At 42.7% G+C, this 11996-nt stretch overlaps 1 protein-coding gene across 1 annotated transcript in view; it reads left to right on the top strand.

Moving 5' to 3' along the window:
• Window positions 1–623: 623 nt before the first annotated feature.
• The window catches only part of MMRN2 (multimerin 2), a 99976-nt gene continuing 88603 nt past the window's right edge, over window positions 624–11996 (top strand). Inside the window, exon 1 of the mRNA XM_063958830.1 lies at window positions 624–940. Coding sequence (XP_063814900.1) covers window positions 663–940 — 278 coding nt within the window. The 5' untranslated portion in view covers window positions 624–662. The remainder of the gene's footprint in view (window positions 941–11996) is intronic.

The following is an 11996-nucleotide window of genomic DNA, read 5'->3' as shown; positions in this document are numbered from 1 at the left end:
GCTTATAAAATATGGGCAGCTTCTACGGAATCACACATGTGCCTGCAAATCACAGGCTATTACATAAGTCCCTATGTCATAGATGCAACTGAGAATAACCACGTAAAGTCACCATTTGTGCAACAAATCCAGTTATAATATTGTACATATGGTTTGTTTCCTATTCTTCCTTACTTTCACAGATTGTTAGTAGTGTAGTATAACAAAACATAGTTATGTATATGTGATGGTTTTGAGGAAACCTTAAGTAAACTTTACAATATTTGCTCTGTCTTGCACTAACATCCTTTTCCTCCCACTAACATCCCTACTTCACACTGGCTGGGCATAGGGCTCTGATAAGTCTGAGTTCCTGAATGCTGTCATTCTAAGGACCCTGCCAGATTCCCAGCTTCCTTGAAAACTATTCCTTTCCCCCCTCTCCAGGCTCTTCTCACTGCATCTTGTGTTCCCCACATACAGGAACAGGCCCTCACATTGTCTGCTGACCTTTCACATTTCCACAGTAGCTGGGAGGGATTGTGCGATTTTCCGTTCTTTGTTATAAAATTCCCCCACCCCTAGTTTTACACTTGAAGGCAGTTCATAGGGGTTTCTAAAAGTCATTCAGTTCCAGCAGTTAGAAGCTGAAGTCAGTCTGTGTGTGTTTAGGAGAGAGAAGCATGGCACGAACCCTGTGCATTGTTATGTGTTCTCTTGGACTGATGAATTTGGCCACCTCTACGCTGGTTAAGCCATACGCTGCTGGATCTTCCCCTATAGGCTCTACGCTGGAAGTTCATGGCATATCAACATTCTCTCATGGGCTGCCTGGAAGTGAGGAAGCTACTGATGGGAGAGATGATGTGCCTCACAGCCATGTACATAGACCAGAGAGCGATCCATCGAGCAGCAGGGGGGCACATTCCCCACACTCAGAGCAGTCTAAGCCAAAGACAGGGTGAGTGATATTAGGTACCTTAATCTGCTCAGTCTAGTTTAATTGAATTTGTAATAAATTAAATACATGAAATAAACAAAATTATAACCATATAAATTGACTATTACATATTTTAAATATTCATTTGAATATACGCATGACGTGTTGTAATCTATGAATAACTCATATTCTAGACTGTTGCCATTATTATGCAATGTGTCTCTGACACATTTTCTGATTTCACATTGTAAATTAACTAGTCCATCATACAAACAAGGTATTCCCATATCTTAGTTACTTTAGAAAGTACTAAGTGTACTGCATCTACTTTTAATAATAAACTAATACGTTGAATTGGTTACCCTGTTTCGAGACTGGATCGTATTATTTGTTCCTCTGACTCTCACTTTGAATACCCTTTATATCAGAGCTGGCCAAACCGGTCCTCGAGATCTACCACCAGTTCACATTTTCCAGACCACCTAGCTGGTGCACAGGTGTAGTCATTACTAATTAAGATGTGCTGCATTCAATCCTAACTGACAATTCTACAGATCTCCAGGAGGCCTGGAAAACATGAACTGTTGGTAGATCTTGAGGACGGGTTTGGCCAGCCCTGCTTTATATCATGCATTAATCCCTTGGCAAAGGTGCTGCTAACACTGAACCAGCTGCTGTTGGGTTCTACACCACTATGTCACAGGCTGGTTCAGATGAATAATATTCTATTATCTGATGCAAAATAATGTGCCCTTTTTATATATGTTATTATTATTATTATTATTATTATTATTATTATTATTATTGTTATTGTTATTAATAATATTGTGTTTATACTGTGTCATCACTTTCAGCTTGGAATTCTGTCTTTATATGGTCATGGCTCTCCAAAGTGACTTTTAGTATCACAATGTCATTGGCTGTAAACTGGCAGTTGTGATCTCACTAAAAATAACTGTCATTAGGAAGTGAGTACTTGGACCTACAGTAGTTCCAATTTTGAGGATATTACAACTGACAGAGGAGTTGAGTGACCCACAACAATCCAATGAGGCCTTTTCAAATATCCGTAATAAGGAATAATCTACTCTAAGGGGGATATTTATTAAGCAGTGATAAGAGCAGAGAAGTGAGCCAGTGGAGAAGTTGCCCCATCAACCAATCAGCTGCTCTTTATACTTTTATAATATGCAAAATATAGATGCTACTTCAGTGCTGATTGGTTGCCATGGGCACTTCTCCACTGGCTCACTTCTCCGCTCTTATCACTGCTTAGTAAATGTCCTAATAAAATAAAACTAGTACCATCACTAAGTACAATTTATAACGGTATATTTACTATAGAACATTATCACGAGCATTACAATAAATCATTTTACAGGAAATTTCCCCAATGCTAGAAATGTTAATTTGAAGTAAAGTACTTAGTAATTAAATACTTGATAGTCCTCACTGAGACCAAGCAGAGGGGTTAAACTGGTAGTTTTGCGTAACTTAAAGGAGTCAGGTAGAGTAGGCGAAATGAAAACATTTGGGGTAATAAAATTGGTCCGCTATGAAGAATGGTTTTAGGGATATTTTTGTACAAAGTTTTATCTGTACTGGGGTAGTACGGATGGTGTAATGGTTAGTATTACTGCCTCACACCACTGAGGTCATGGGTGCAATTCCCACCATGGCCCTAACTGTGTGGAGTTTGCATATTCTTTACGCACTAGTGTGGATTTCCTCCGGGTACTCCTGTTTCCTCACACAATCCAAAAATATACTGGTAGGTTAATTGTCCCCCAACAAAATTAACCCTACCATGAATGTGTCTGTATGTACATGTGATAGGTAATATACTGTAAGCTCTACTGGGGCAGGGACTGATATGAATGGCCAAATATTCTCTATAAAGCGCTGCGGAATATGTGTAGCTATATAAATTATAATAATCACCGGTTACCTGTTCTTCTATTTTTAAAGCCAAAAAAACATATGTTTCCTCAACATGTATTAATTGGCCCTAGAAAGGTTTCAACAGATTGCTTCAGCTTTGTCATAAGTACTGAAAGCAATATTCCGATTAAAATGACCTATACCTGATATCATAAGTCTAACAGTCATTCAGAAAAGCAATGAGGCTGTAGCGACATTGATGTTTGATTCTATACAAAATAAAGTGCTTCCATTCTATTTCTTTCCCTATGTTACGGTGGATTAAAGCTAACTTGCTTGTTGGTCTCGTAAAAGCTATACACCTGTAAAGGAGTTGGAGGCCCGCATTACAAGCTTCTGTTTTATCAGTTGTCCCCCTCTGTTTTTCAGGGGTCTATTCATGAAGCAGTGAAATGTGTGTAGAACTGAGTCTGTGGAGAAGTTGCCCATGGCAACCAATCAGCTGCTCCGTACAATTGCATATTATGCAAATGATAAATGTTACTTCAATGCTGATTGGTTGCCATGGGCAATTTCTCCACTGGCTCACTTCTCCACACTTTTCACTGCTTCATGAATAGACGCCTCAATAAACACATAAATATAATAGAAAAATCTACTGTCTGTTGTCCTGTACAAAACCTGGATTGCTTAACATGAACTATTCTTTTTCCTTTCAATATTTTTGACTCCCCCAGGCAATTTTAACATTACTCCCCCCATTTGAGCTATGCTCCTTCCTAGGTCTGATTATGGGTACACTGGACCCTCTCTCTGAGATCCCTGAAAGTCACTTTATTTTATTAATCATACAATAGTACAGTAAGACAGTGGTATATTATTTCTTAGGGACAACAACTCTTTAAAGTTGCAAATATGTAATCACATAAATATGAAGAATTATCACTGGTGAGCAAAGATAAATCAATACCACCACCAAAATTAGAGAGAATGAGAATACATATAGCATCCTTACATGAAAGTCTAGAAAATGTGTTCTACTTCTGCAACGTAAGGTAATGTCATCTGGGTATTTTATGTGCCCTAGTTTTAAAAGAAGCCTATGGGTTTCTCTTTTTGTTGCCCCCCCTGAGAGCGATCCAATCAGATCCTTACCAGCACCCAAGGCCACTGCCGCATCACACTGCGCATGTGCAGGAGGACTCATGGGTCCTAAACCGGAAGTCCTTCTTTTGCAAAGGACAGCTCTTATCGGGACCTGGTAGCTGGTATTGGCATTATTAATGCCAGCACATCCCATCCTGTATATTTATTCCAGTGTCCATAGGATTTTTAGAGTCTATGAAACCTAGATTAAAGGGAACAGAGATATTGCCTGGTCAAACGTGTAGCTTTCAACAATGGAAGTTTAATACAGAGCAATATTCTAGAGCATAGGCCTTGAACCTGCTGCCCTCCAGCTGCTGTGGAACTACACATCCCAGCATGTCCTGCATCAGTTTTAACATGCCTTAGTAGCAAAACTGTGGCAGGGCATGCTGGGATGTGTAGTTTCAAAACAGCTGGAGGGCCACATGTTGAAAACCCATGTTCTAGAGTGTATATCAGTGTTTGGAATAGTTGCCCCTGCCAACTACGACAAGCATAGACTATGCAGAAGCTATAATGTACACAAAATATGAGAGTATATCTGGGAAAAGGAAGATGACAGGTAGGACTGCCTATCAGACTGCAGTGACATTAAAGAAACTTTAGTCTCAACATTTCTATATTTATGCATGCTGTGTGCAGGAAAGTAGATGTAAACATACTGTGTTTCATGTTCTATCTTTGGATGAAAGATATTCCTGTAGCTGACGTAATCACAGTGAGCAGTGGTGCCTTAAGATTCTAACCCATCTGTTCTCCCTCATTCTCCCCACTCCCACTAAACAAATGTCTTATGCCCCCTACACACTCGGCGAACCGCCACCGAGCTGCCCGACGGCGGGCACGGCCAACGGGCGACCCGGCGGTGGGGGGGGAGGTGACGGGGGGAGTGAAGTTTCTTCATTCCCCCCGTCACCCGGCTGCATAGCAGTGCATGCCAATATGGACGAGATTGTTCATATTGGCCTGCATGCATAAGCGACCCGGCACCAACAATGAACGAGCGCGGTACAAACGAGGACGTTCATATCGTTCAGTTAGATCTTCAAGTGTGTAGGGCCCTTTAGAATAAAGTAGTTCTATTTGCTGTGTGGAAGGGGAGAGGTGCAGAGAGAGGTGGTGGAAGAAGCTTAGCTCACATTAGTAACCAATGCAGGAAGCAGCTAGTCACACACACTGAACGCCAGTCCTATCATTTATTTAATGTATTGTTTGTTGTATATTAGCTCCTCATCTAGAGCCACATGTATCAGCAGATTTTTTTATTTGACAAAAAAAACATTTAAAAACGGTGCTTTCCAACTGGTTTTTTTTTTTACATCTTGAAGTACTAACCATATGCATTAAATATGTAACGCATGAAATAACAGCAAATATCTAATGCATTACTGAAGATACGCCTGATTTTCACACTGTCCCCTGTGGGAACAGCGATTTTGTTTTAAACGTTTCATGTTTTTTCAAAACTTGAAGTCAATGCATCTTCAGGTGGTTTTACCAGGTACTTTACCAGAAACTGCATTGGGGAAAAGGGCTCTTTTTGGATATCATAGATAATCACTCCTGTGTCTAGGTAATGCCTCCATATTGCCTTCTCAGTAGAGACCCACACCTGGATATTGCACCGACCCCTCCCAACCTCCCCACTGGGTTACTGACTTCACTGCTCATCCTCTCCCAGACTCCTCAGCTGCCCTGCCCCTCAGTCACTGATCTCACTGCTCACCCTCTATCCCAGACTCCCCAGCTGCCCTCCCCTCTTCAGTCACTCACTGCTCACCTTCTCCCGACTCCCCAGCTGCCTTCCCCCTTCCTCAGTCACTGGTCTCACCCTCTCCTATACTCCACAGCTGCCCTCAGTCACTAGTCTCACCTATCGCCTTCCCCTGGAGCTTTTACTCACCTTGCCATACTTACAGGCATCACCAGTGAAGTCCACCAAGTACTGAAGCAGTACACTTCAGATAGCAAAACCTTCATTGCTGGGACATCAAGATATTGGAGGAGCTGTCCTGGCACCTGCAATCTGATACAGCTCGGCAAACTATTTTGTAGCATCATTATGATCTGCCACAGTAATGTGAGCACAAAATTGTTATTATTAATACTTATGTCCCCCAAATATGGTGAGTGTCAAGATATATCCAAACAGAAATGTTTCCAGCAGTTTCTGCATCTTTATTTGGTGGTTTACAAAAAATAGATTATTTTAATATATTTTTTTTTAATGTTATTTTCTAGGTAGGGAGCTGAAGTTTCAAATTGTTTATAATATACTCCAATAACTCAGTCTGAACCTGGCTCTGCATTTTCTGTAGTATTCTAATGCCCTGTTACTGTAGCAAAAGATACAGTATATGATTTTGATCACTCTGAATAATTAAAAAAAAACTTCTACAAAATGCATGTGTTTGACCGCCAACTTCCCTTACACCTCCATTTAGATTATAGTCTAACAACATATGTTTATATGTCTCCTATCTAATTACAATATTCATGTAGTTATCATATATACTTGCGCAAACTCAAACTATTTTTCTACAGCAGTTCTCTTAAGCAGCTTTTAATTTAAACATACTGTATAATCAGGGCGGGATTATAGTAGGGGCGACAGGGGCGTGCGTCCCGGGGCCCCCACATACAGTCCTTTGGTACTATTTCAGCCTTCTTGCCGGTGGCTACGCTGTTCCTTAACAGCGGTAACCAAGGCACTCCTCGCTATAGACAAGAGCCGGTGCACCACTCTGACACAGTGCTGGCTCAGCCCCTTCACCACTGCAGAAGCCGGCTCTGGTACAGTGTCTCGCCGGGTACCAATGGCAAATCACGTGAGACACTGTAAGGGGTCTATTCATGAAGCAGTTAAGAGTGGAGAAGTGAAACAGTGGAGAAGTTGCCCATGGCAACCAATCAGCTGCTCCGTACAATTGTATAATATGCAAATTCTAAGTGTTACTCCAATGCTGATTGGTTGCCATGGACAACTTCTCCATTGGCTCATTTCTCCACCCTTTTCACTGCTTCATGAATAGACCCCTATCAGAGCCCGCCGCTGCAGCGCTGAAGAGGCTGAGCTAGCACTGTGTCGGAGTGCTCCACCGGCTCCACGCTCCACGCTCCACTGAGTAACACTTTGGTGTGGGGGATGTGCATTCTCTACCAGCTTCCCGCACTTCCCGCTCCGGGGGTGGTGTACTCTATCGGCTACCCACACTTTCAGATAACACTCCGGTGGGGAGGGAAAGGGGGGGTTGTGCACAAACAAGTTGATTTTTCTATGCACAAACAAGTTGTGCATAAATCAATGAAATCGAAATGTGTGTGTGTGTGTGTGTGTGTGTGTGTGTGTGTGCTATATGGGCTTCATGCACTCCCAGGTAATGCTCTGGGGAGGGGGGTTCTCCACATGCATGGGGTTTTCCATCAATTTACTAAGTGGGGGCCCCCACAACTGAGTTGCCCCTGGGCCCCCACAAGCTTTCATCCGGCCCTGTGTATAATAGATGCTGGTGGCATATTCTGCAATATCACAGATAATATCGTAGAATTGATCCCAGAGATCTCCCAAACTCCTGATGATCCAAAATTAGCACGATCAGTTGAAATAAGTTCCTACAGTATATCTATTTGGTAACTGAAAGGAAGGAAGGATACGATCCCTATGTGTGCGTGGCCTTAAAACTAGAGATGAGCGGGTTCGGTTCATCGATGTCCGAACCCCCCCGAACTTCACCTATTTTACACGGTTCAGAGGCAGCCTCGGATCTTTCCGCCTTGCTCGGTTAACCCGAACGCGGCCGAACGTCATCATCCCGCTGTCGGAATCTCGCAAGATTCGTATTCTATATAAAGAGCCGCGCGTCGCCGCCATTTTCACTCGTGTATCGGAGATTGAACGGAGAGGACGTGGCTATGTTCTCTGCCTGAAAAGCTCCATATCTGTGCTCAGTGTGCTGCAAATATCTGTGCTCAGTGTGCTACAAATACCTGTGCTCAGTGTGCTGCAAATATCTACGTTCTTTGCCTGAAAAGCTCCATATCTGTGCTCAGTGTGCTGCAAATATCTGTGCTCAGTGTGCTGCAAATATCTGCGTTCTCTGCCTGAAAAGCTCCATATCTGTGCTCAGTGTGCTGCAAATATCTGTGCTCAGTGTGCTGCATTTTGGTGACCAACAGTATATAGGTGTACAGTACAGTAGGCCATTGCTGTATCTTGCAGCTCCGTGTCACTGCAAGTATCCATATCTGTGCTGCATTGTTGTGAGCAGTATATATAGTAGTACAGTGCAGCATTTTGGTGACCAACAGTATATAGTTGTACAGTACAGAAGGTCATTGCTGTATCTTGCAACTCTGTGTCACTGCAAGTATCCAATCCATATATGTGCTGCATTTTTGTGAGCAGTATATATAGTAGTACAGTGCAGAATTTTGGTGACCAACAGTATATAGTTGTACAGTACAGTAGGCCATTGCTGTATCTTGCAGCTCTGTGTCACTGCAAGTATCCAATCCATATGTGTGCTGCATTTTTGTGAGCAGTATATATAGTAGTACAGTGCAGCATTTTGGTGACCAACAGTATATAGTTGTACAGTACAGAAGGCCATTGCTGTATCTTGCAGCTCGGTGTCACTGCAAGTATCCATTCCATATCTGTGCTGCATTTTTGTGAACAGTATATATAGTATTACAGTGCAGCATTTTGGTGACCAACAGTATATAGTTGTACAGTACAGTAGGCCATTGCTGTATCTTGCAGCTCTGTGTCACTGCAAGTATCCATTCCATATCTGTGCTGCATTTTTGTGAGCAGTATATATATATTAGTACAGTGCAGCATTTTGGTGACCAGCAGTATATAGTTGTACAGTACAGTAGGCCATTGCTGTATCTTGCAGCTCTGTGTCACTGCAAGTATCCATTCCATATCTGTGCTGCATTTTTGCAGTATATATAGTAGTACAGCGCTGCATTGTGGTGACCACCAGTATATAGTAGTACAGTACAGTAGGCCATAGCATTATCTTGCTGCACCATGTCACTTCTAGTATCCTGATCAGTGCTTAATATCTGTGCTCAGTGTCAGTGCTGCATTGTGGTGACCAGTATACTACAGTACAATAGTCCAGTGCTGTTCTCGCTGCTCAGTGTCAGTTCTCCGTAGTATCATCAGTGATCAGTATAATCAGTGCTCAGTAAAATCAGTGCTCAGTAAAATCAGTGACCAGTATAATCAGTGCTCAATAAAATCAGTGCTCAGTAAAATTAGTGCTCAGTATAATCAGTGATCAGTATAATCAGTTCTCAATATAATCAGTGCGCTGTTAGACGTGCGCCCGTTTTCCGCCATTAGTGCATTGGGATTTAGACAATTGATGAAGTTATTGTGTCCCCGGTACAAAATCCCATCTAGATTCCACTTCACTAGGCAGGCGATAGCGAGATTTTACCAATTAATATCAGTGATTTATAATTATTAATTACAGTGATCTTGCCAAATAATTCCAGTGATTTTGTCATTTTCTTCCAGCGATTTGGACCAATAATACCATTGATTAGAACGAATAATTCCTGTGATTTTGTCATTTTCTTCCAGTGATTTGGACCAATAATACCATTGATTAGAACGAATAATTCCTGTGATTTTGTCATTTTCTTCCAGTGATTTGGACCAATAATACCACTGATTAGAACGAATAATTCCTGTGATTTTGTCATTTTCTTCCAGTGATTTGGACCAATAATACCATTGATTAGAACGAATAATTCCTGTGATATTGAGGTGTTTGTGTCGCTTAGCTTAGCCATCCAGCGACCACAGTGCACCTCTTTTTCTCTTTTCTTTGCATCATGTGCTGTTTGGGGACTATTTTTTAAGTGCCATCCTGTCTGACACTTCCGTATATGTCCAGTGGTACTGCCATTTGATATAATTCCCGACATTACTGCCATTTAATTCCAGTGATTTTGTCATTTTCTTCCAGTGATTTGAACCAATAATACCATTGATTAGAAGAAATAATTCCTGTGATATTGAGGTGTTTGTGTCGCTTAACTTAGCCATCCAGCGACCACAGTGCACCTCTTTTTCTCTTTTCTTTGCATCATGTGCTGTTTGGGGACTATTTTTTTAAGTGCCATCTTGTCTGACACTGCAGTGCCACTCCTAGATGGGCCAGGTGTCTGTGCCGCCCACTTGGGTCGCTTAGCTTAGTAATCCAGCAACCTTGGTGCAAATTTTAGGACTAAAAATAATATTGTGAGGTGTGAGGTGTTCAGAATAGACTGGAAATGAGTGGAAATTATGGTTATTGAGGTTAATAATACTATAGGATCAAAATCACCCCCAAATTCTATGATTTAAACTGTTTTTGAGGGGTTTTTGAAAAAAAAACCACCCGAATCCACCAAAAAAAATTCAGGGAGGTTTTGCCAAAACGCGTCCGAATCCAAAACACGGCCGCAGAATTGAATCCAAAACCAAAACCCGAAAAATTTTCGGTGCGCATCTCTACTTAAAACTACTACAGTACCTTATAATGGCTGTAATTAAGACTCATTATAGAGTATTTTGTGAAATGCTGAGGGATGATCACCAGCTAGTCAACCACACTATGTAGACAAAAGTGATCGAACACCCCACACGCAAGCGAAATGGGATGCTCCTGCATCAGACACCTGTTATGAAGGTATAAAACAGGTAGATGGGCACTGATTAGATCATTTGCTAACTAAATGGCTTGCTGGAGGAGCTAACTGAGGGGGTAATTCAGACCTAATTGCTAGGGTGCATTTTTTGCATCCCTGCGATCAGGTAGTCGCCGCCTACAGGGGGAGGGTATGGTGTGTGTGCAGGTGTGCAATCGCATGTGTAGCAGAACTGCACAAACATCAGTTTGTGCAGTTTCTGCTCAGCCCAGCCCAGGGCGCTGCGATGATCGGGTCCGGAGATGATGTCAGAAACCCTCCCTCCAAATGCCTGGACCCTCCTGGGTTTTCCAGGACACTCACTAAAACGGTCAGTTGGCCACTAACAAACGCCCTCTTCCTGTCAATCTCCTTGCAAATGCTGGTGTGTTCGGAATTTTTGCACCATCCCGTCGCTGACCGGCGATCCCAGTTGCTGCAGACTGTCGCACCTGTGCATTGCGGTGCATACGCATGCGCAGTTCACATCTGATCGCAGGATGTGAGAAAATGCAGCCTAGCGATCAGGTCTGAATCGGCCCCTGAGTTTGAAAAGAGAATCACCGTAGGCTGCTCGATTAGAGGAAGCAGTGTGAAAAGAGTGTGAGAAGCTGGATGTTAGAAAGGTTCCAAAATCCACTGTATTTTGTCATTAGGCGTGGAGGAAGAACAGTCATTGCAGGAATGCACCTCACCATGGAAGACCCCCAAAACTGTAAGCCAGAAACCAGAGTGTGCTCACCAAGGAGTGGCAAAAGAACAGCGATCTTCCTATGCATACAATTGCACACAAGTTCCAAATGGCAACTAATGTGTTGGTATCGACAAGAACACTTCGTAGGGAGTAGAGATGAGCGGGTTCGGTTTCTCTGAATCCGAACCCGCACGAACTTCATGTTTTTTTCACGGGTCCGAGCAGACTCGGATCCTCCCGCCTTGCTCGGTTAACCCGAGCGCGCCCGAACGTCATCATGACGCTGTCGGATTCTCGCGAGACTCGGATTCTATATAAGGAGCCGCGCGTCGCCGCCATTTTCACACGTGCATTGAGATTGATAGGGAGAGGACGTGGCTGGCGTCCTCTCCATTTAGATTAGGGTTGAGAGAGAGAGAGAGAGATTGACCTGAGGCTGTGATACTGTAGAAGAGAGTGCAGAGTTTAGTGACTGACGACCACAGTGACCACCAGACAGTGCAGTTGTTTGTTTTATTTAATATATCCGTTCTCTGCCTGAAAAAAACGATACACACAGTGACTCAGTCACATACCATATCTGTGTGCACTGCTCAGCCCAGTGTGCTGCATCAATGTATATATATATCTGACTGTGCTCAGCTCACACAGCTTATAATTGTG

The sequence above is a fragment of the Pseudophryne corroboree genome, chromosome 3 (assembly GCF_028390025.1).
Source record: "Pseudophryne corroboree isolate aPseCor3 chromosome 3, aPseCor3.hap2, whole genome shotgun sequence".
NCBI classification, from domain to species: Eukaryota; Metazoa; Chordata; class Amphibia; order Anura; family Myobatrachidae; genus Pseudophryne; species Pseudophryne corroboree.
The sequence above is the reverse complement of the archived record's forward strand: the minus strand, read 5'-3'. Positions and strand labels throughout refer to the sequence as shown.